The sequence below is a fragment of the Oncorhynchus mykiss genome, chromosome 5 (genome assembly GCF_013265735.2).
Source record: "Oncorhynchus mykiss isolate Arlee chromosome 5, USDA_OmykA_1.1, whole genome shotgun sequence".
NCBI lineage: Eukaryota > Metazoa > Chordata > Actinopteri > Salmoniformes > Salmonidae > Oncorhynchus > Oncorhynchus mykiss.
Window position 1 is genome coordinate 27,698,789 of NC_048569.1, and position 25,869 is coordinate 27,724,657.

The 25,869-nt window shown below is 43.7% G+C and overlaps 1 protein-coding gene across 1 annotated transcript in view; it reads left to right on the forward strand.

Annotated features, from left to right (window-relative positions):
- Window positions 1-20,377, forward strand: part of LOC110522888 (transmembrane protein 132C-like) — a 43,804-nt gene extending 23,427 nt beyond the window's left edge. The window contains exons 3-9 of the mRNA XM_036976546.1: window positions 8,425-8,568; window positions 11,084-11,255; window positions 12,519-12,662; window positions 13,644-13,897; window positions 16,117-16,414; window positions 16,492-16,683; window positions 17,863-20,377. Of these exons, the coding sequence (XP_036832441.1) occupies window positions 8,425-8,568; window positions 11,084-11,255; window positions 12,519-12,662; window positions 13,644-13,897; window positions 16,117-16,414; window positions 16,492-16,683; window positions 17,863-19,320 (2,662 nt within the window). The 3' untranslated portion in view covers window positions 19,321-20,377. The remainder of the gene's footprint in view (window positions 1-8,424; window positions 8,569-11,083; window positions 11,256-12,518; window positions 12,663-13,643; window positions 13,898-16,116; window positions 16,415-16,491; window positions 16,684-17,862) is intronic.
- Window positions 20,378-25,869: the final 5,492 nt, after the last annotated feature.

The window sequence follows — 25,869 nt, forward strand, 5'->3', positions numbered from 1 at the left end:
CCCCCGTCATCATCATCTGAATGTTGTGCCCCCATCCTCATCCTCATCTGAATGTTGTCCCCCATCATCATCATCTGAATGTGGTCCCCCATCATCATCAACTGGATGTTGTCCCCCACATCATCATCGACATCATCTGAATGTTGTGCCCCCATATTCATCATCTAATAGTTGTCCCCCATCATCATCATCATCTGAATATTGTCCCACCATCATCATCATCTGAATGTTGTCCTCCCATCATCATCATCATCTGAAATTTGTCCCCCCGGTCATCATCATCTGAATTTTGGGCCCCCATCATCATCATCATCTGAATGTTGTCCTCACATCATCATTATCATCATCTGAATGTTGTCCCCCCGTCATCATCATCTGAATGTTTTGCCCCATCATCATCTGAATGTTGTCCCCACATCATCATCTGACTTTTGTCCCCCTGTCATCATCATCTGAATGTTGTACCCCATCATCATCATCTGAATGTTGTGCCCCATAACCATCATCTGAATGTTGTTCCTACATCATCAGCTTCATCTGAATGTTATCCCCCATCAAAATCACCTGAAAGTTGTCCCACCATCATCATCATCTGAATGTTGTCTCCATCATCATCATCTAAATGTTGTCCCCCGTCATCATCATCTGAATGTTGTGCCCCCATCCTCATCCTCATCTGAATGTTGTCCCCCATCATCATCATCTGAATGTGGTCCCTCATCATCATCAACTGGATGTTGTCCCCCACATCATCATCGACATCATCTGAATGTTGTGCCCCCATATTCATCATCTAATTGTTGTCCCCCATCATCATCATCATCTGAATGTTGTCCCCCATCAAAATCATCGGAATGTTGTCCTCCCATCGTCATCATCATCTGAATTTTGTCCCCCCCGTCATCATCATCTGAATGCTGTGCTCCATCATCATTATCATCTGAATGTTGTCCCCCATCATCATCATCATCTGAATGTTGTGCCCCATCATCATCTGAATGTTGTCCCCCATCATCATCATCATCTGAATGTTGTCCCCCATCATCATCATCATCGGAATGTTGTGCCCCATCATCATCTGAATGTTGTCCCCACATCATCATCTGAATGTTGTACCCCATCATCATCATCTGAATGTTGTGCCCCATCATCATCATCTGAATTTTGTCCCTACATCATCATCTTCATCTGAATGTTGCCCCCCACATCATCATCGACATCATCTGAATGTTGTGCCCCCATATTCATCATCTGATTCTTGTCCCCCGTCATTATCATCATCATCATCTGAATATTGTCCCCCATCATCATCATGTGAATGTTGTGCCCCATCATCATCATCTGAATGTTGTCCCTACATCATCATCTTCATCTGAATGTTGTCCCCACATCATCATCATCATCTGAATGTTGTCCCCCATCATCATCATCATCTGAATGTTGTCCCCCATCATCATCATCATCGGAATGTTGTGCCCCATCATCATCTGAATGTTGTCCCCACATCATCATCTGAATGTTGTACCCCATCATCATCATCTGAATGTTGTGCCCCATCATCATCATCTGAATTTTGTCCCTACATCATCATCTTCATCTGAATGTTGCCCCCCACATCATCATCGACATCATCTGAATGTTGTGCCCCCATATTCATCATCTGATTCTTGTCCCCCGTCATTATCATCATCATCATCTGAATATTGTCCCCCATCATCATCATGTGAATGTTGTGCCCCATCATCATCATCTGAATGTTGTCCCTACATCATCATCTTCATCTGAATGTGGTCCCCCCATCATCATCATCTGAATGTTGTCCCACCATCATCATCATCATCTGAATGTTGTCTCCATCATCATCATCTGAATTATGTCCCCATCATCATCATCTGAATTCTGTACCCCCCATCATCATCATCTGAATGTTGTCCCCCCATCATCATCATCTGAATGTTGTCCCTACATCATCATCTTCAACTGAATGTTGTCCCCCCATCATCATCATCTGAATTTTGTCCCCCCCATCATCATCATCATCTGAATGTTGTCCCACCATCATCATCATCATCTGAATGTTTTCAGCCATCAAAATCATCGGAATGTTGTCCCACCATCATCATCATCATCTGAATGTTGTCTCCATCATCATCATCTGAATGTGTTCCCCCATCATTATCATCTGAATTCTGTCCCCCCATCATCATCATCTCAATGTTGTCCTCCCATCATCATCATCATCTGAATTTTGTCCCTACATCATCATCTTTATCTGAATGTTGTCCCCCCATCATCATCATCTGAATGTTGTCCCTACATCATCATCTTCAACTGAATGTTGTCCCCCATCATCATTATCTGAATTTTGTCCCCCCCATCATCATCATCATCATCTGAATGTTTTCCTCACATCATCAACATCATCTGAATGTTGTCCCCCATCATCATCATCTGAATGTTGTCCCACCATCATCATCATCATCTGAATGTTGTCCTCAGACAAAATCATCTGAAAGTTATCCCACCATCATCATCATCATCATCTGAATGTTGTCTCCATCATCATCATCTGAATGTTGTGCCCCCATCATCATCGTCATCTGAATGTTGTCCCCATCATCATAATCTGAATGTTGTCCCCCATCATCATCATCTGAATGTTGTGCCCCCGTCATCATCATCTGAATGTTTTGCCCCATCATCATCTGAATGTTGTCCCTACATCATAATCTGACTTTTGTCCCCCTGTCATCATCATCTGAATGTTGTACCCCATCATCATCATCTGAATGTTGTGCCCCATAACCATCATCTGAATGTTGTCCCTACATCATCAGCTTCATCTGAATGTTATCCCCCATCAAAATCACCTGAAAGTTGTCCCACCATCATCATCATCTGAATGTTGTCTCCATCATCATCATCTAAATGTTGTCCCCCGTCATCATCATCTGAATGTTGTGCCCCCATCCTCATCCTCATCTGAATGTTGTCCCCCATCATCATCATCTGAATGTGGTCCCCCATCATCATCAACTGGATGTTGTCCCCCACATCATCATCGACATCATCTGAATGTTGTGCCCCCATATTCATCATCTAATAGTTGTCCCCCATCATCATCATCATCTGAATATTGTCCCACCATCATCATCATCTGAATGTTGTCCTCCCATCATCATCATCATCTGAAATTTGTCCCCCCGGTCATCATCATCTGAATTTTGGGCCCCCATCATCATCATCATCTGAATGTTGTCCTCACATCATCATTATCATCATCTGAATGTTGTCCCCCCGTCATCATCATCTGAATGTTTTGCCCCATCATCATCTGAATGTTGTCCCCACATCATCATCTGACTTTTGTCCCCCTGTCATCATCATCTGAATGTTGTACCCCATCATCATCATCTGAATGTTGTGCCCCATAACCATCATCTGAATGTTGTCCCTACATCATCAGCTTCATCTGAATGTTATCCCCCATCAAAATCACCTGAAAGTTGTCCCACCATCATCATCATCTGAATGTTGTCTCCATCATCATCATCTAAATGTTGTCCCCCGTCATCATCATCTGAATGTTGTGCCCCCATCCTCATCCTCATCTGAATGTTGTCCCCCATCATCATCATCTGAATGTGGTCCCTCATCATCATCAACTGGATGTTGTCCCCCACATCATCATCGACATCATCTGAATGTTGTGCCCCCATATTCATCATCTAATTGTTGTCCCCCATCATCATCATCTGAATGTTGTCCCCCATCAAAATCATCTGAATGTTGTCCTCCCATCGTCATCATCATCTGAATTTTGTCCCCCCCGTCATCATCATCTGAATGCTGTGCTCCATCATCATTATCATCTGAATGTTGTCCCCCATCATCATCATCATCTGAATGTTGTGCCCCATCATCATCTGAATGTTGTCCCCACATCATCATCATCATCTGAATGTTGTCCCCCATCATCATCATCATCTGAATGTTGTCCCCCATCATCATCATCATCGGAATGTTGTGCCCCATCATCATCTGAATGTTGTCCCCACATCATCATCTGAATGTTGTACCCCATCATCATCATCTGAATGTTGTGCCCCATCATCATCATCTGAATTTTGTCCCTACATCATCATCTTCATCTGAATGTTGCCCCCCACATCATCATCGACATCATCTGAATGTTGTGCCCCCATATTCATCATCTGATTCTTGTCCCCCGTCATTATCATCATCATCATCTGAATATTGTCCCCCATCATCATCATGTGAATGTTGTGCCCCATCATCATCATCTGAATGTTGTCCCTACATCATCATCTTCATCTGAATGTGGTCCCCCCATCATCATCATCTGAATGTTGTCCCACCATCATCATCATCATCTGAATGTTGTCTCCATCATCATCATCTGAATTATGTCCCCATCATCATCATCTGAATTCTGTACCCCCCATCATCATCATCTGAATGTTGTCCCCCCATCATCATCATCTGAATGTTGTCCCTACATCATCATCTTCAACTGAATGTTGTCCCCCCATCATCATCATCTGAATTGTGTCCCCCCCATCATCATCATCATCTGAATGTTGTCCCACCATCATCATCATCATCTGAATGTTTTCAGCCATCAAAATCATCGGAATGTTGTCCCACCATCATCATCATCATCTGAATGTTGTCTCCATCATCATCATCTGAATGTGTTCCCCCATCATTATCATCTGAATTCTGTCCCCCCATCATCATCATCTCAATGTTGTCCTCCCATCATCATCATCATCTGAATTTTGTCCCTACATCATCATCTTTATCTGAATGTTGTCCCCCCATCATCATCATCTGAATGTTGTCCCTACATCATCATCTTCAACTGAATGTTGTCCCCCATCATCATTATCTGAATTTTGTCCCCCCCATCATCATCATCATCATCTGAATGTTTTCCTCACATCATCAACATCATCTGAATGTTGTCCCCCATCATCATCATCTGAATGTTGTCCCACCATCATCATCATCATCTGAATGTTGTCCTCCAACAAAATCATCTGAAAGTTATCCCACCATCATCATCATCATCATCTGAATGTTGTCTCCATCATCATCATCTGAATGTTGTGCCCCCATCATCATCGTCATCTGAATGTTGTCCCCATCATCATAATCTGAATGTTGTCCCCCATCATCATCATCTGAATGTTGTGCCCCATCATCATCATCTTAATATTGTCCCTACATCATCATCTTCATCTGAATATTGTCCCCCACATAATCATCATCATCATCTACATTTGGTCTCCCCATCATCATCATCTGAATGTTGTCCCCACATAATCATCTGAATGTTGTCCCCACATCATCATCATCATCATCATCTGTATGTTGTCCTCAATCATCATCATCTGAATGTTGTCCTCCCATCATAATCATCTGAATGTTGTTCCCCATCATCATCATCATCTGATTGTTGTCCCACCCTCATCATCATGATCTTAATGTTGTCCCCCATCATCATCATCTGAATGTTGTCCCACCATCATCATCATGATCTTAATGTTGTCCCCCATCATCATCACCATCTGAATGTTGTCCCCATCATCATCATCATCTGAATGTTGTCCCACCATCATCATCATGATCTGAATGTTGTCCCCATCATCATTCTGAATAATGTCTCACCATAATCATCATCATCATTTGAATGTTGTCCCCCATCATCATCATCATCATCTGAATGTTGTCCCCATCATCATCATCATCTGAGTATTGTCCTCCCATCATCATCATCTGAATGTTGTTCCCCCGTCATCATCTGAATTTTGTGCCCCCATCATCATCATTATCTGAATGATGTCCCAACATAATCTTCATCATCTGAATGTTGTCCCCCCATATTCATCATCTGATTGTTGTCCCCCATCATCATCATCAACTAAATGTTGTCCTCCCATCATCATCATCTTCTGAATGTTGTCCCCCATCATCATCATCATCTGAATGTTGTGCCCCCATCATCATCATCTGAGTGTTGTCCCCCCATCATCTTCATCATCTGAATGTTGTCCTCCTATATATTTATCATCTGAATGTTGTACCCCATCATCATCATCTGAATGTTGTCCTCCCATCATCATCATCATCTGAATGTTGTCCTACATCATCATCATCACCTGAATGTTGTCCCACCATCATCATCATCTGATTGTTGTCCCCCCATCATCATCATCATCTCAATATTGTCCCCCATTATCATCATCATCATCTGAATGTTGTGTGTGTGTATGTGTGTGTTAACTGACCTGTGTGTGTTTATGTGTGTGTTAACTGACCTGTCTGTGTGTGTGTGTGTGTTAACTGACCTGTATGTGTGTGTTAACTGACCTGTGTGTGTGTGTGTTAACTGACCTGTGTGTGTGTGTGTGTGTGTTAACTGACCTGTGTGTGTATGTGTGTGTTAACTGACCTGTATGTGTGTGTTATCTGACCTGTGTGTGTGTGTGTGTGTGTTAACTGACCTGTGTGTGTGTGTGTGTGTGTTAACTGACCTGTGTGTGTATGTGTGTGTTAACTGACCTATGTGTGTGTGTGTTTGTGTGTGTTAACTGACCTGTGTGTGTGTGTGTGTTTATGTGTGTGTCAACTGACCTGTATGTGTGTGTTAACTGACCTGTGTGTGTGTGTATGTGTGTGTTAATTGACCTGTGTGTGTATGTGTATGTTAACTGACCTATGTGTGTGTGTGTTTATGTGTGTGTTAACTGACCTGTGTGTGTGTGTGTGTTTATGTGTGTGTCAACTGACCTGTATGTGTGTGTTAACTGACCTGTATGTGTGTGTATGTGTGTTAACTGACCTGTATGTGTGTGTTAACTGACCTGTGTGTGTGTGTGTGTGTGTGTGTTAACTGACCTGTGTGTGTATGTGTGTGTTAACTGACCTGTATGTGTGTGTTATCTGACCTGTGTGTGTGTGTGTGTTAACTGACCTGTGTGTGTGTGTGTGTTAACTGACCTGTGTGTGTATGTGTGTGTTAACTGACCTATGTGTGTGTGTGTTTGTGTGTGTTAACTGACCTGTGTGTGTGTGTGTGTTTATGTGTGTGTCAACTGACCTGTATGTGTGTGTTAACTGACCTGTGTGTGTGTGTATGTGTGTGTTAATTGACCTGTGTGTGTATGTGTATGTTAACTGACCTATGTGTGTGTGTGTTTATGTGTGTGTTAACTGACCTGTGTGTGTGTGTGTGTTTATGTGTGTGTCAACTGACCTGTATGTGTGTGTTAACTGACCTGTATGTGTGTGTATGTGTGTGTTAACTGACCTGTGTGTGTATGTGTGTGTTAACTGACCTATGTGTGTGTATGTGTGTGTTAACTGAACTTGGTGTGTGTATTAACTGACATGTGTGTGTGTGTGTTAACTGACCTTTGTGTGTGTGTGTGTGTGGTTATGTATGTGTGTGTGTTAACTGACCTACAGCCTGTGTGTGTTAACTGACCTGTGCGTGTGTTAACTGACCTATGTGTGCGTGTATGTGTGTTAACTGAGCTATGTGTGTGTTAACTGAGCTATGTGTGTGTATGTGTGTGTTAACTGAGCTATGTGTGTGTGTATGTGTGTGTTAACTGACCTGTGTGTGTGTGTGTGTTAACTGACCTGTATGTGTGTGTTAACTGACCTGTGTGTGTGTGTGTGTTAACTGACCTGTATGTGTGTGTTAACTGACCTGTGTGTGTGTGTGTTAACTGACCTGTGTGTGTGTGTGTGTTAACTGACCTGTGTGTGTGTGTATGTGTGTGTTAACTGACCTATGTGTGTGTGTGTTTGTGTGTGTTAACTGACCTGTGTGTGTGTGTGTGTTTATGTGTGTGTCAACTGACCTGTATGTGTGTGTTAACTGACCTGTGTGTGTGTGTTTATGTGTGTGTTAACTGACCTGTGTGTGTGTGTGTGTTTATGTGTGTGTCAACTGACCTGTATGTGTGTGTTAACTGACCTGTATGTGTGTGTATGTGTGTGTTAACTGAACTTTGTGTGTGTATTAACTGACATGTGTGTGTGTGTGTGTGTTAACTGACCTATGTGTGTGTATTAACTGACCTGTGTGTGTGTGTGTATGTGTGTGTTAACTGACCGGCGTGTGTGCATGTGTGTGTAAACTGAACGTTGTGTGTGTATTAACTGACCTGTGTATGTATGTGTGTGTGTGTGTGTGTGTGTGTGTGTGTGTGTTAACTGACCTGTGTGTGTATGTGTGTGTTAACTGACATCTGTGTGTGTGTGTGTGTGTGTGTGTGTGTTAACTGACCTATGTGTGTGTGTGTTAATTGATCTGTGTATGTGTGTGTTAACTGACCTGTGTGTGTGTATGCGTGTGTTAACTGACCTGTGTGTGTCTATGTGTTCCAGAGCCACAGTGAGGAAGGGCATGTCGTTCAGTACAGCGAGGCCCACAGACTCAGCCTTATGGGACATCGCCCTGGAACCTGGCAGAAGGGGCGCAAATACCATCTCTGTCGTGTGTCAGAGGAAGACCAGCAATCCCGGGAAAAGGTGTGTAGCCCTTCATTTTCCTCAAACATCCTGAGTTTTGTAGGCTCTCTTAAATCTTACCAATGGCCTTCCTTTGTCATGTTCTTACTGGTATGAGAAGTGTGAGATTATTGATGTATAGCATTTGTCAGAAGAGAAAGGTAGAAGAAACAAACAGGTTGTTTCTTATAGCTTTCCAGATTCTCAGAATTCTCTTCGTTAAAATGTCATGAAGAAGAACAGATTGCAATTCTAGGACTTGATCGAGGGAAAAAACTAATTAATTTCATCAGTTGCCTTGTTGGTGTGGTCCCAGCAGCTGTGCAGACAGCCGTTTATTGTGTGGAGCAGATCTGTTACATTGTGATTAATCACTCTCCTTGTAAATAGACTGAAGTGACTATTCAGTACTTTTGAACTGATAGATGTGGTACAGCTGCACTGATATTTGCTTACGGCACTTATTTCCCTGGTTTCTATAAGATATGTTATACGTAAATTGGGCCCAGAGTTTTCCCTGGTTAGGTCATGTGATCAGGAAAAACTCTGGGCCCTAGTTATAATCTCATGGAATATGGGCCAGTTTCCGGGACAGAGATCAAGCCTAGTCCTGGACTAAAAAGCATTCCTCAATGGAGAAATAGACTGTAGCACTAATCTGTGTCCGGGAAACCTGCTCTGTAACTACAAGGAATAACATACAGTAGATGACAATGTCAATCAGTTGTTTGTAAGGCTCTTTGAGATTATCATGATATCAGTAATAACGTTAGTAATCCTCCTGTCTATCGCAGTGGGGGAGGGATCAACTGTGTTGATATGAACAGTCTAGAATATTTCTCCATGATTTCACTGATGGGGTGCTGACAGGTAAACAACCTCTCCCTCAACATCAGCAAATCAAAGGAGCATCCTTATCAACAGGGCCGCATTGGAGATGGTCAAAATCTTAAAGTTCCTCGAAGTACACATTTCCGAGGAGGTGAAATGGCCAAACCACACGGCACCTCAAGATGCTGAAGAAATCTGGCCTGTCCTCGAGGGCCATCACAGTGTTCTACAGGAGCACCATTGAGAGCATAGTGTCAGGCTGCATCACAGCCTTGTACGGCAACTCCACCGCCAGTGACCTCAAGGCGCTAAAGAGGGTGGTACTCTCAGCCGAACGCACCATTGGATGCACACTGCCTGCCTTCCACGACACCTACAACACCACATGTTGCAGGAAGGCCAAGAAGATCATCAGGTACCCCAGCCACCCGGGCCATGCCCTGTTCTTCCCGTTTCCGTTACTTAGATGCGGGCAGTATAGGAACATCATGGCAGAAACTGTAAGACTGGCCAAAAGCTTCTACCCCCAGACCATCAGGCTGCTGAATAGCCACCACTAGTCAGCACAGCGTCAATGATGTCAACATGGACAATTATGTGGTGCTATCACAACACTTCCTGATCCAGATGGAAAAACACACCTCTGCCCAGCAACCTCCTAGCACATACCATCCTCCTTAGACAAACACACACACACACACACACACACACACTCCAACCCGGCTCAGCGCGCCGCCTGTCCGGCCCACTTATCTGTAATCATCAGTAATCCTCAGTGCGTTATCCGGGCTTAACCGCTGGCTGGCACATTCCGGGCCAGATAAGGAGTGCAGATATTCCAAGTCCTGGCAGCAGTATTAACCAGTGAACAGACCAGTGAACACCCAGAGGGGTCGACAGAAGTGACCCCCCTACCCACCCCAGCACTCTGAAACTGATGATAAGACCACAGATTTACAAGCTACGACCCCCAAAGCCCCTGTAGAGGGTTTCCAGGAAAAAGAGGTGGAATTACCACCTATTTCTCCTCAATTCCTGTGCTGAAGTAATTGAGTGGAATATGGTGAAAATGTTCCTGTCCAAACTCTTTTATTGATGAATAAGTATACATGTATGTAGAGCAAAGCTATCTCGAGGTCTAAGCTGAAGAGGCTGAAAAAAGTTTGGGGAGGGGGATTGATCTGTGGGCCTGATCCGAGAATGAAAGAGAGATGGACTAGAGATGGAGAAGAGATGGAGGAGACAAATGGACAGATGAGGAAGGAGGGAGATATTGAGGAGAGAAGATGAAGAGAGCAGGAGGGAGGGAGACAGTGAATAATACAACACAGTAAACCAACACAGTATCCTACTGACAGCACCAAGGACAACCATTAAGGACATCCACACATCTGTTGTCTAGCAACTGCTTGACCAAACAGAGTGTTCTGAACACCCTTCCCCTCCCCCACCACCAGTTTCCCATCTCTGTATTACATACACTATAAGCAAGGTTAAGGTCAGATTATGATCATTTTATAATAACACTGTGGGTTTGAATGTGCATGTTAGATATAAGAGGGTTTTGTTGTTCTTGATTGCAGCATACATCTTGATTATTGCAGTATTCATGTCCACTCATGAGCTGTGACACACTGTATTGAGTGGTACAGTGAATATCAGTAGGATGAAGAATGTGAATGTAACTGTATTTCTGGATTGACAGGGGTCTGTTGGAGGTCTTGCAGCTTGACTTTGAGACCAAGGAGTTGACTGAGCAACAATTGGAGAGCCAGATAATCACATGGCATTTGGAAACAGGACACATTAAGGATGTTGGCATCATGAAGATCTATACCACCCAGAGAGACTACGTAGGCCTGACACCACTGGTCATGGTGAGGAGCATGTGTGCGTGCCTTTTATGTGTGTGTACGTGTGGCATTTTATTTGTATGCGTGCATGTACCTGTGTGCAGATGCACCTGGGTTTGTATGACACAGCAGTAGTTGCATTAACAGTAACACCACCACTTTATTCTCCCTGCAGCGTGTCTGTAAGTTGAATTACAGTCTTGCTGGATGTGCAATTAAGTACTGTGTGGGTCTACTGTAAATGTATGTCTATTGTACTCTCATCTGGTTTGATGTTTTATGGAGGAGACGTTGGCTATAAAATAACAATAACGTGTGTGTACATGATTGAGAGAGCCCTGGAGAGGGGGATGTCAGGGCGGTGCCGATGTGTTCATTGTTGTACAGCTGAGTGCCAGCTGTATTGGCCTCTAGCTTTGATAACATCAGGGCTGTTCTGGCCCAGGTCACACTCTCCTTCAATGTTAATGCAGTTGACGTTCAGTGAGGATCAAACAGCCCTCATAGGGAGGACTGAAACATCTTTATAACAAAGCCACAATGCTTTATACAATTTTTCCAAATGTACAAGTACAAGGTATAGATCTGGTTTGTCAGAAGATGGTTTTACCACCTGTGTACTTGTGACAGGAATTAATCCCTTTTTCAAAGCGGTGTTGGTACTACAAATCCCATAGGGATTGCTTCAGTACAGTAGATCTGTACAATACAATACAATACAATACAATACAATACAATACAACTTTATTGTACTGGTAGTCAGTTTGGGTGACTTTCTGAATTGCGGTCAGCAGCTGTTATGCTGTGCTGCTGAGTTCAGAATGACTTACAGGCTGCCCTGCAACATCTGTCAAGAGCTGCAGTTAAATCTACATCAGCTGGGCCATACAGTCATCAGCCACTGTATCAACCCCCATGCCTCCTAGATTAGAACCAATATTATTAGAGAGTATCATGGCCAGAAAACACTTTAAAACCCATGTTCAAAGAGGGGTTATAGAGCCGTAGACCAACCTTGATTTGTCCATTTATGTTTAGGAGGTAAGCAGTTAAACATATGCACAGACTTAACTGTACAAGGAAGTGGGTGAGTGCGTGTTCATGTAATTGTATGATTGTGCATTTGTGTGTGCGTTCATGCGAGCGTGTGTACATGTGCATGCCAATCTTTGTGTAAATGTGTTCTTGTGTGCATGCATGCTTACATGTGAATGCCCAGTTTTGAATGTGAGTGTGTGATTAAATGCCTGCCTCACACAGTCACTCTGTCCCGTCTGTCCCCTGTAGGACAGTGATGTGATGAACACAGCTGTACTGACTGGTAAGAAAGTGTCTGCCCCAGTCAGGACTCTGGCTGTGGAGGCTGACGGCACTGTCACCGATGTCACCAACTATACCAACTGTAGGTCCACTGACGAGAACGTGCTGAAGGTACAGCTTTGGAAGCCCTGTTCCAATGTTTTTAATCAATGTTTTTCTCTACAGTTGTAGGATCTTAATTTGATCACCTTGTTGCAGGAGAACTTTCCTACAATGCAGGACAATTAAAACGTGTAGTGTATTTGAGGTTTAAAAAGGCTGCTGAAGTTTATCATTTCCACTTTGTAATTTCAGACTTGATTTTCCCTTACGAAAAATGTATCAACCCCTACAAAAATGTCCATGAATTATAATCCACATGATAATTAACATGTCCTGTTGCTGCAGGATTATTTTCCTACTGCAGCAAACTGGCTCAAATTGAGATTCTTTATCTACGTATCTGTATGTTGCAAGAGAACAAGACAAACATCCTTATGACTATCATGTTCAGAATCATTCAGAGACCATAATATAAATCATACTTGCATGTGAAATGCATGTTATTAGAGCAGATCTCATGGAGCCAAGGGCACAGGGACTTTACTCCAATAAGAGAGAGAGAGACGGAGAGATGAAAAGAGACAGCGAGGGGGCGAGACAGACAGAGACAGACAGAGAGAGAGAGGGTGACAGAGAGAGAGAGAGAGAGAGGGAAACAGAGAGAAAAAGCTAGATAAAGAGCAGGAGATACACATACACACAGAAACAATATGATGGTTCAACTGCATGCTCTTTCTTTCTTCTGTCTCTATCAGCACTTAGATTGATACATCTTAGATGGCTGAGGGCTAGATCAAATCCGGGCCGCATAAGATCTGCGTTATAACACAATTTAACATTTTACAGTAATTTCCGATTGAACCGACATATGCAGCGGAAACATTTTAATCTCACTCTAATGTGGATACTCGGTGGCCCAGATTGAATCTAACCGAAGCCTATGTGACAATGGGCACAGGGACCTCAAATGACAAAGAAATTAATGGGGCTAGTACATTATGGGCAAGTAGACTTCAGCTTGCTATCCACGTCACATAACTCCTCATGAAGAGGATGTGTTATTTAATAGCTCAGCATCCCCCTGTGTCCCCCCAGGTGTCGGATCGTTGTGACTATGTGTTTGTTAATGGGAAGGAGACGAGGGGGAGGATGAGGATGGTGCTCAACTTCACCTACAGCTACCTGAGTGCCCAACTGGAGATGAGTGTGTGGATGCCCCGCCTCCCCCTGCTTATCGACATAGCCAACCCCGAACTCAGCCAGATCAAGGGCTGGAGAGTCCCCGTGGCCGCCGGCACCAAGAGGTATGGTTTTGCTTTAAATAACAATTCTCCACATACCAATGTTGGCCACATACCAATGTAAGCCTTTGTCAATACTATTTAGAAATCCACAGAGAGAGCTGATTAGAGAGCTGATGCCAAGACCTGCTGTAGCAAGGCTGGAGTTTGGCATTCATGAAGGATTCAAAGAAGGATTTGATTGACAGTTTGTTTGCACAAAACTTAATAACAAATCATCACAAGAGCCACTAGTAGTGACCCACTGCATAGTGACAAAGGATGAAATCCAAAACCATTATTTGACAAATCTAAGTAGCAGTCCTAAAGCGTGTTTGTTTAGAAGCATCATAGACTAGAGCTGTGCTGTTCAGACAGATAAATGATTCCAATAATACAGTAGGTACTATGAGAGAGAGGGTAGGGAATAGAAATCTTCCAGTTTATCAGCCTTGACTAATGCATGTTGCTGTACTCTGTCGTGTCTTTGGCTATGCCGGATTAAGTGATATGACATGCTATTCTATAAAATAATTTATCCGTAATTAATATCTCCTGATTGAGCTAATCATGTAAATGTAATTAACTAGAGAGTCGGACACCACAAAATAATATTTATAGAGCTGTTATCTTCCGAATAAACTCTTAAAGACCTAGTTATATGTTACATCAATAGCAGTCAATATCAATCGCCATCTTAATTCAGTCTCATCTGAAAGTTGTAAATTATTTTATCTGCACGAACCCTGGCTAACAAGTTGAATCAGCAATACAAAATTGGGTTTAATTATTTATTTACTAAATACCTAACTAATAACACAGACTTACACATACACACAATTAATCATAACTTGATTACAAATTACATCATAAAGGAAAACGTCCCGAGCGGGCGGAACAGATATGACAGCTGGTTACACAAAAGAAAATGGTCTGGGTTGAGTGAAGGAGCGGGAAGACTGAGGAACAAAGGGAAGAAGCTGGGCTATCGTAAATACAGTATCTTATGCATTCTAAATTAACGCCCATTTGGAAAAGGAAAATGCAATAAATATTTACTCTGAGCTGCGCTTCAGTAGGTTGGTGGTAGATGGGAAGGCCGTGTTGCCAAACCGAGTCCTTTGTCCTTGAAAGAATGTCTCTGGTGGTCAATTGTATACGTTGTAGTAACGTCATTGTGTGGTAGATGGGATACTCTGTCTGTCCCTTCCTACCCTGCGTTTGCAGCAGGGGTTGCTAACTCAACCGCTAGGAGGTATCACTTCTGTAGTGAATACGAGTTCAAAGTTCAAACCATTCGCAACCAAAGCTCACGCTGATGTTGGCTTCGTTCTGTAGTTATTATCTGAACCAGTCTGACATAGGACCGTCGTCCTTCATCCCCGGAACAGGAAGTTATGTTGTCGTCAAGGCTTTATATAGGAAGGGAGAAAAGGGGTGTGTTTCATAGTTTACAACCTCTGTCTCTTCACGTGGGCGGGCTACTGAGTGAGCAGCCCTATCTGATGAAAACCTACATCTCACATTTTAGAAGCTAAAATCCCATTTCATCCCATCACAAATAATTTCATATTCAAACATTTAAATTGAACAACAATTCCATGTGAATCCGATAACTCTGATGTGTAGACTTTCCACTGTAGAGTTTATGTCATCTTATCATTGATGAGAAAGTCTCAGATGACAACCGAACTGACATCATATTCATTAAGTACCACTTGCATATGTTCAATCGTTCGGATTACCAGAATATAGTTAATTTCCCCCCACCTACTGATGTTCACAGAATCTCTATGTTAACCAAGGGTTTTGCAAATGTAACCTCAGTAGAGTAGAGGGAGGAAAAAGGGGGGAAGAGGTATTTGTGACTGTCATAAACCTACCCCCCAGGCCAACGTCATGACAACTCTATAATAATAATCTATCATCACATCACTGTTAGTTACATTAGTGTGTTATTCCCCGTAGAAGGGACATAGACTTGCTCTCAGATAACAGGTCAGTAGGGTCTCACTCAATACTGAGCGTCTTACCGCTGCCTGGTTCTTAGTCAATACACTGAGGTGGATGGATGGATTGTGTAGGGTGTTGTTGTTTTCTCTGGAGCTACACTGTATGTTTGCATGGTTATGGTTGGTGTCAGAGATAGCTACCCAAACCCATTCAACTCTCAGATTTTTCTTGAACGTCTTCCAGCTGACAGTTTTCTCGTAAGAGTATACAATTAAGTGTTGTTTTCTCAGGACCAGCTGGGACAGTGAGGAAGAGGAAGAGATAAGGAAGAGCAGAGGCTGCATGCTACAGTACCAACACACCGTGGTCAGGGTGCTCACACCCTTTGTGGCCGAGCCGTCGGACCCATCTCCAGACCCCATGGTAGGGGGATTGAGGGGGTCTCTGGAGACTTTTCTGGGGCCAGACTGGCAGGTGGATGTCACCAGGCTGGTGCGCTACTCTCTCAGGGTGGGAGACCAATCTATAGCCAGACTACATGCTGGGACAGTACTGCAGGGACGCGCTGCAGGGACCACCACTCTACAGGTAATGTGTGTATGTTTGTGTGTGTGCATGTGTGTGTTTGTTTGTGTGTATTCTAATGTGTGTGTATACTGTTGCAGGTGATGTCTCCTCTGTCTGACTCGATCCTGGCTGAGCGGATGGTCAGGGTTCTGGAAGACAAAGTGAGTGTGACAGAGCTGGGAGTGCAGCTGGTCTCTGGCCTCTCTCTGTCCCTCCAGCTCAGCCCAGGGAGAAACATGGCCATCATTGCCACGGCTACAATACAGGAAGTCATGCAGAGACCCAAACAGGTAAATAGACAAATGATGTAATATCAAACCTGATTCAAAACTATTATACAAAATAAAGTACATCCGAAGAACAAGCCCCAACTTCACATTGTGCCATTCTGAAGCTGAGGGGGGAATGATTAGCAATAGTGGAAAACCTGTACCCTAAAATCTCTTCACATATATTTAGCAAGAAAATAACACATTTCACAGTGAATAACAGTAACCTGCTAGCCTAGCAGCATGTGGTTTGTCCCTGCGATTCCTGTGTGTGTGCGTTAATAGTGTCCACAGCTCAGGACTGTAGTACTGTGGCCACGCTGTGAGCCAGACAGAGTGCATGGACGCAGTTTAACAGCTCACACATTAGCCGTGGCAGCATGCCCATTCAAAAACACTTCCCAAACTGTGATTGGGGATACCATTAGGCAGTAGTCCATACTCTATAACCAGAAGTATGACAGCCATGTGCTGCCAGGGGCCTGGCCAATCGCTAATTTGACCCAGTCAATACTCACCCTATTAGAACGGAGTTAGTGCACATGCCCATTTGTTTCTATGATGGGTCATGTACAGTACAATTCCAAGCTATGCAAATGTATTTCACCTCAGAATATAGGCCATGCCTCTGGCTTCAATCGTTCATTATCAGCTAACAGCTCTATGGTTCTATTGGACTGACTGTGGTGGGAGTAATTCATTTACATTGCACCCTCTGGTGGCTAGTGCTAATGGTTTGAATTCTCCATCTATACTGATATTGATCCCCTGTGGTTAAATTGAGTTTCACGCCATGATGTGATAGGACTGTGGTCTGTGATACAATAGCCCCCAAGCTAATTATAGTGAGATTAACAGAGGCAATTCTTAGATACCGACAAAATTAGGGATTAGCTATCATGTCAACCCAATGGACAAAACGCTAATGCAGGAATTGAAATAACTGTGTAATTGTGAATCATTGGGTTGCATGAGAATCCTGTGGAAATATGCTAAATCCTATCAGCTCCTGCTTTACCACCTACTCTTATGCATTAACACATCTATTTATGAGAGGGAATATTTGGAAATTAATTGATGTTCTGTATGTCTGACCCTCTGCACATGGAGAGAATATTGATTTCCTGATTGTATTTTGACCTATTTTAGATAATTCCAAGCCCTCTCCTTATCCTGTCTCTGTGTTATTTCCGTGTTTAGGAGGCAATGGTCAGCTGCTGGATCCAGTTCAGTGACGGCTCAGTGACCCCTCTGGACCTCTTTGACCGCAGCGTCTACTCCCTGACTGTGACCTCTGGGGACAAGAGTGTGGCGACCGTGCGCCGGACCCCCCAGTCAGCATTTGTGGTGGCGGAGGGTGAGGGTCAGGGGGCGCTGGTGAAAGCTGAGCTGAGGATCTGTGAGGAGTGCCAGAAGTCTAAGAGGAAGAGCAAGCTGGTGGTGGGCAATGGGCTTCTTAGGGTCACTTTCCAGAAAGGCAGCAGGATGGACGGAGGGGTCACTGGTGGTGGTGCTACTGGCTATGGCAGTGAAGGTTCAGAGTCAGAGGTAGAGCCTGAGCCAGTCGTGACATCACCACGGGAACTCACGCCAGTTGTGACCTCACCACGGGCTCTGATCGAGGGGGACGGAGACAGACGCTCGTTCAGGAGCACCGTGCCAGACTGCCAGGACAGCACTGTAACTGATGTCACCACGTCAACAGCCAGGGATCAGCAAGCTGCTGGAGGTGGCATTTCTACCATCAGAGAGGGCATCAGCTGCAGCACCACCAACACTGCCAGTAGTACCACCACCAGGGGAAAACCTGGCACGGACAAACCTCAGGTGTCTGGCAGACCTGGCAGGGTCAGAAGCCTGGGCAGAGGACAGGAGCTGAGGAGAGACTGGCGGAACGTGGTGGAAAACCCCAACCAGAAGAAAGAGATGCCCAAAGCAGAGGCACCACCCCAGAAAGAGCAGCCCAAGCCGCCCCAGATGGTGGAGAGTGACCTGGTGAAGACGTTCAAAGCCATGTCAGACCTGGAGATTGGCATCTTCGCGCTGGTGGGAGTCTCTGTCCTTGCTATCCTCGCCTTCCTGCTCAACTGCGCCTCCTATAATCTCTGCTTCCGGGTCAACAAGACCCCCGTCCAGGGCAACCCAGACCCCAACGGCCCCAAGGAGCACAGGCACGACTGGGTGTGGCTGGGGACCAGCACAGGGCCAGCGCCTGACAACCCACCCCAGGTCTCCACCATCAAACGGGAGAACCACGGCTCTATTGAGTCCCACTGCAGCCTGCAGAGACAATGCTCCACAGATAGCCACAGGGCTCTGGAGAGCAGCCTGAGTATGAGTGCTATCCCAGAGAGGACTGCCACCTTGGGTAGGAGGAGCAGCTCCCAGCAGGTTCCCACCCTGGACCCCATGGCTCAGGGTTCAGCCACCCTCCTGGCCAAGCCAACCCGCAGCGATCCACTCCACTCCCCCACCAGCAAGAGGAATCAGGTCCAGTTCACCACCTTCACCACACTGGACGTTAAGCACTTGGCTGCCCTGAAGAGGAACGGAGTGGACTTTAACTGGGCCAGTCAGGCTGGGGGAGCTGGGGAGCCTAAGGGGCCTCTACCTGACATGCTATGGCCTGTAGTCACACCCCTGGGCCAACCACAGTGATACTCCAAATGGGTTCTGTGTGTGTGTGTGTGTGTGTGTGTGTGTGTGTGTGTGTGTGTGTGTGTGTGTGTGTGTGTGTGTGTTCTGAACCTGTTTAAGTGTTTAAATGTGTACAACTTAGTGAGGATACACTTTCTCGTACACATACACATATTAATAGGTGTAAGGTCTCTTCCTTTCCATTAAGTCACACACATGACCAAATTACCAAATTAATGACCAGACCTCATTAATACGGGATGGTGAAAAGTGTTGTATGCTTATAACTGTAAATAATGTACTGTATATTTCTACAGATAGTTGTTTACACATTTCTAACTGTTTAAATGCATTTAATTACTGTTTCATTTCATGTCACTTTTGAACATTTGTATGAGAAAATGCATCATGATATATTTGTATGTGGTTATACACTTTCCAGGCTTTGTATATGTCCTAAACAGAATAGCTTATAGTTTGTTCAATTTGTCAGAGAAAATGCAATATTTATAAAATATATTGGAGCTCTGACAAATGGTGCTCTGTCTGTGCAATACTATTGCCTTTTTTAAGGCTGAAAAGGGATGTTAAATGTTAAATATAGTGGAACTGAAAGCGTTTTAGAAAAAATCTAATCTTAAAATCTGTTCATAAAAAGGAACAGGCCTTCCTGTGATATCGGGTGCTGTAGGTGGCCTGGAGGGCGGGTAGTTTGCCCCCAGTAATGGGTTGGTTGCCATACCAGCCCAACAATATGCTTTTAATTGTGCATCTGTAAAAATTTGTGAGGGTTTTAGGTGACAAGCCAAATTTCTTTAGCCTCCTGAGGTTGAAGAGGCTCTGTTGCGCCTTCTCCACCACACTGTCTGTGTGGGTGGTCCATTTCAGTTTGTCAGTGATGTGTACGCCAAGTAACTTGAAGCTTTCCACCTTCTCCACTGCGGCTCCTTCGATGTAAATGGGGGCTGCACCCTCTGCTTTTCCCCGAAGTCCACAATCATCTTCTTTGTTTAGTTGAAATTGAGTGAAAGGTTGTTTTCCTGGCATCACACTCCCAGATCCCTCACCTCCTCCCTGTAGGCTGTCTCGTCATCGTTGGTAATCAAACCTACTACTGTTGTGTCATCTGCAAACTTGATGATTGAGTTGGAGGCGTGCTTGGCCACGCAGTCATGGGTGAACAGGGAGAACAGGAGGGAGTTGAGCACACATCCTCGTAGGGCCCCAGTATTGAGGATCAGCGTAGTGGACGTGTTGTTTCCTACCTTCACCACCTGGGGGCGGCCCATCAGGAAGTCCAGGACCCAGTTACACAGGGCAAAGTTCAGACCCAGGGCCTGAAGCTTAATGATGAGCTTGGAGGGTACTATGGTGTTGAATGCTGAGCTGTAGTCAATAAACAGCCTTCTTACATAGGTGTTCCTCTTGTCCAGATGGGATAGGGAAGTGTGCATAGTGATGGCGATTGCATCGTCTATGGATCTATTGGGAAAGTAAGTAAATTGAAGTGGGTCTAGGTTGGCAGGTAAGGTAGAGGTGATATGATCCTTTACTCATCTCTCAAAGCACTTCATGATGACAGAGGTGAGTGCTACGGGGCGATAGTCATTAAGTTCAGTTACCTTTGCCTTCTTGGGTACAGGAACAATTGTGGCCATCTTGAAGCATGTGGGGACAGCAGACTGGGATAGGGAGATATTGAATATGCCCGTAAACACACCAGCCAGCTGGTCTGCGCATGCTCTGAGGACCCGGCTAGGGTTGCTGTCTGGGCCGGCAGCCTTGTGAGGGTTAACACGTTTAAATGTTTGACTCACGTCGACTACGGAGAAGGAGCAGGTAGCAGGCTGCACCGGGGGCACTGTGTTACTCTCAAAGCATGCGAAGAATGTGTTTTGCCTGTCCGGAAGCAAAACGTCGGTCTCGGCGACGTGGCTGGTTTTCCTTTTGTAGTCCGTGATTGTCTGTAGTCCCTGCCACATACGTCTTGTGTCTGAGCTGTTGAATTGCAAATCCACTTTAACTCTATACTGATGTTTATCTTGTTTGATTGCCTTGTGGAGTGAATAACTACACTGTTTATATTCTGCATTATTACCAGTCGCCTTGCCATGGTTAAATGCGATGGTTCGCACTTTCAGTTTTGCGCGAATGCTACCATCTATCCATGGTTTCCGGTTAGGGTAGTTTTTAATAGTCACCGTGGGTACTACATCTCCTATACACTTCCTTATGAACTCACACACCGTATCCGCGTATGCGTTTAGATTATTTTCAAAAAGCTACCTGGGAATATATCCCAGTCCATGTGATAAAAACAATCATGAAGTGTGGATTGCGATTGGTCAGATCAGCGTTGAATAGTACAGGCACTTCCTGTTTGAGTTTCTGCCTATAGGACGGGAGGAGCCAGATTGAGTTGTAATCAGATTTTCCAAAAGGGATTTGCTTTGTTAAAACCCCCAGCTACAATAAATGCACCCTCAGGATATGTTGTTTCCAGTTTGCATAAAGTCCAGTGAAGTTCTTTGAGGGCCGTCGAGGTTTCGGCTTGAGGTGGGATGTAAACAGCCGTGGCAATGACGGAGGAGAATTCTCTTGGGAGATAATATGGTCAGCTTTTAATTTTGAGGTATTCTAGGTCGGGTGAACAAAATTACTTGAGTTACTGTATGTTCCTAGAATTACACCATGAGTCGTTAATCATGAAACACACCCCTCTGCCCTTCTGCTTCCCGGAGAGATATTTATTCCTGTCTGCGCAATGTACTGAGAATCCTGCTGGCTTTACCAACTCTGACAGAGTATCCCAAGAGACCATGTTCCATGAAACAAAGTTTGTTACAGGCCCAACGTCTCTCTGGAAAGAAATCCTTTCTCGAAGCTCATCAACTTTGTTATCCAAAGACTGAACATTAGCGAGAAATATACTCGGAAGCGCTGGGTGGTGTGCGTGCCTCCTAAGTTGAACCAGCAGGCCGCCTCGAGTGCCTCTCCTGCGCCGGCAAAGTTTTGGGTCGGCCCCTGGAGTAAGTTCAATTGCTCTGGGGAGAGTGAACAAAGGATCTGCTCCAGGGAAGTTGTATTCCTGGTCATAATGCTAGTAGTTCTGGTGAGTTACCGCCACCTTAATATCCAATAGTTCTTTCTGGCTGTATGTAATGACACAAAACATTTCCTGTGCTAATAATGTAAAAAATAGTACATAAAAAATAAAAAAAATACTGCAAAGTTTTCCAAGAGCTAGTCTTGATGCTGCCATCTCCATCGGCACCATCTTGCCCTGATACAGTAGCCTATTAGTCACATTATGACTGAATTGTGATCATTGCCCTTGTGTAACTAACTTCACATAGCGCCCCAGAAGAAAGACACACGGACACCCACACTTCAGGTTGACTCGGTTTTTATTTGCAGTAAAAGATATCAAACAGTGATGACATGCATTGACAGAATGATCACAGCCACACGTTCACTGCTCTCAGAATATCTCTCTCAGACTCAATCTACAAAGTGATTGTATAGTATACATGCTTTGTGTTTAGAAAATAACTAAAATACAGAAAAGCATACCTGCAGTAAAAGATATCAAACAATGATGAGAGGCATTGACAGGACGGTCACAGCCACACGTTCAATGGGTAGGTAGGACACAATATATCTTTTAGATACGAGCAACAGTAGTGATACATACCCTCAGTGTGAAGATATTAATCCATAAATACAGAGCACAAGTACAACCCTTTTATAGAAACCTTTTAAGGTAGTAAGAAAATAAACATTCACTTAATATTTAAAAAAACCACCTGCTGTCACGACTTCCGCTGAAGTTGTTCCCTCTCCTTGTTCGGGCGGTGTTTGGCGGTCGACGTCACCGACCTTCTAGCCATCACTGATCCATTTTTCATTTTCCATTGGTTTTGTCTTGTCTTCCATCACACCTGGTTCCAATCCCATCAATTACATGTTGTGTATTTAACCCTCTGTTCCCCTCATGTCCTTGTCGGTGATTGTTTATTGTAAGTGTATGTGTACGTCTGTACTGGTATGCGTCAGGTTATGTTACCCATTGATTTTTATTATTATGTTTTCCGGTGGGTTTTTTTTTGTAAATAAACTGCGCCGTTGGAAACACAGTTATTTCTCTCCTGCGTCTGACTTCTCTGCCGCCAGTTAAACACCCTTACACCCGCTGGCAATAGCTAGCGTGACATTGTAGTGCAGTATCCAACGGTGCTAGTTAGCTCGTCATTAACATGGCTAGCTAAGCCAGCAAAAACTTGGTTAACTTGCTGAAATAGGTCTTCAATACATTAACAGGAAAAAAATATATATACATAGCCACATTCGCTATTGACTTTAGGATATATGAACCAGTTTTCCAAAAACTATTGTGTTATACAGTTTTAAACAGTTTTTATATACAGAGAAAAGGGCAAAGAACCTGCTCTCAGAATATCTCTTTCAGACTGAGGAGCAGGCAGACCAACTTCCCAAATAGGGGAGAAGCACTCAAAACCCACTAGTTGTTCTTTCAAAGAAAATAATACAAAAATGGAAAGTCCAAAGACCTCTCCTATTACCAACCGTATTACAACACAAAATGAAAGGATTTTATTTATATCACCACTTTTATATCATTTATATCACCCCTTTTCATTAAGTGAATGTTTTCACCCACTACTCTACCACGAACTGCGGCGTTCTTTCACATGTATTGAACTGCATCAATCTATTCTGCTGACAATGCCTTACTGTTTTTCATGGAATGTTGAGTCAAATATTACCTATTTTTAAATCCTCTTATAAAGTTGCTTTTGTAGCCTAAACTGGGAATTTTATATTTTGACAGATTTTATGATTTTATTTGTCTGTTAAAATGCTGTCAGTTCCACTTTAACCAATAAATGACTAAAGGACCAAGTGGATGCATCAGGAGCAGAATTTAATCAGTATTGTCTTCCACTATTATTCATGTTTTATTTAAAACAATGTGATTATATTTATATTCAAAACACATAATAATTGCTGAAATTGTCTGAATAGTTTTTTCTTTATTACTATAAAGGCCATTGAAAATTGAGAGAGTCCCTGAATATTGGTTTGTCCATCTATGTGGTGTGCCATACAGTACAGTATGTTTCAAGGGGCCTCAGAGGTCTGGCTGTCTGTCTGCTGACCTGAAGTCACCCACTGAATGAGGTCCATTTTGACTGCTAGGAGTGAATGAGAGAGAGAGAGAGAGAGAGAGAGGGAGAGAGAGAGGGAGAGAGAGAGAGAGAGAGAGAGAGAGAGATCTCCCTCTTGATTTGTTGCGATAGTGCCACCACACACCTGAGGAAATGCTGTTTTCTATTTGCTGTCGGAGTACACAAGCGATAACTCTCTCCCTCTCTAATGTGTAACCGTGGTGACACATCTCTAAATTACATTTCAGCAGCAGATGTATAAAAACCAGGTGTCTGGCTTACACTAGCCCAGATAATCTGATGTGCTGAGCATCGGAAACTGGCAGCAGTGGATTTGACAGCATGCGTCATTCCCTCCTGCTGTAGTGGGGGTTGGATTTGAAATGTTGATAAAGGCACTTTTAATAACTTTCCCCCAAAATGATCTCCCACTGCACGTCCAGCATGTTTGCTATGTGGGTAAACTCTCTCCCCTCCAGTTGGTTTATCTTTCTTATAGAAGCTGGAGAGGTAAATACACGTTCACCTCTGAGAGATCCCCTGAATCAAAGTGGTTTCTGTAGAGTCTCTGACCACAAAATATCTGTAATAATGGAACTACAATAACTGGTATTAATATATAAAGGCAAAAATCACAGAATATACTTCACAGGTGACATTTTATTGAAAACAAAGGGTCTATTTCAAATGTACAACAATATAATAAAGGCTTGGTAGTTAAGACGTTTTTCTAGATAAAACATATTTTGCATTGACGTGCATTCTCTAAAGCCCTTTGCGTTTCTTGTTTGTCATTAGTGAACAGCAGTGCACAGTAGTGCTTCCACTATCATTACAGTGACCCTTTAATCTGAAGCTTCAGCTTCCCTATTGACAGATTTAAGGGATTTGGGTCATTGTGTTTTGGAGGGATTAGTGTGAATTAGTGGACCCTATCCATGGCAAATGCCCTTTAATGTGGGCCAGAGACGAGCTTGTCGCTTACTTGTTGCTATGCTAACAACACTACCCTGGGTTATATTCAGCACGCTCAAATGGGGGTGAATGCTGTTCAAGTGAAATCGAATAGGAGCACTCGTACTCAACAAGTTTGGATGGTGCCATCTCGGTTTAGTGGTTCATGCCTATCTAACATGACTCTGTTCAGGTTTGACATAATAGATGGAATGTTATTCTAATTGTGTAGTGTTTTTTACTAATGATATACAGTGCCTCTAGCCTTGTGCTTCGGTTGTTTCATGTAGGCTACAGTATTTCCTCATTGAATTCTCTGATCCTCTGTTACAGTACTCAAACTTTACCTTTACTGTACCTGTCCCAGTGAGAGTGAAGTGACTGTTAAAGGAAGCTTAGACGTGAGAGGTGTTTAATAGAAAGCCCC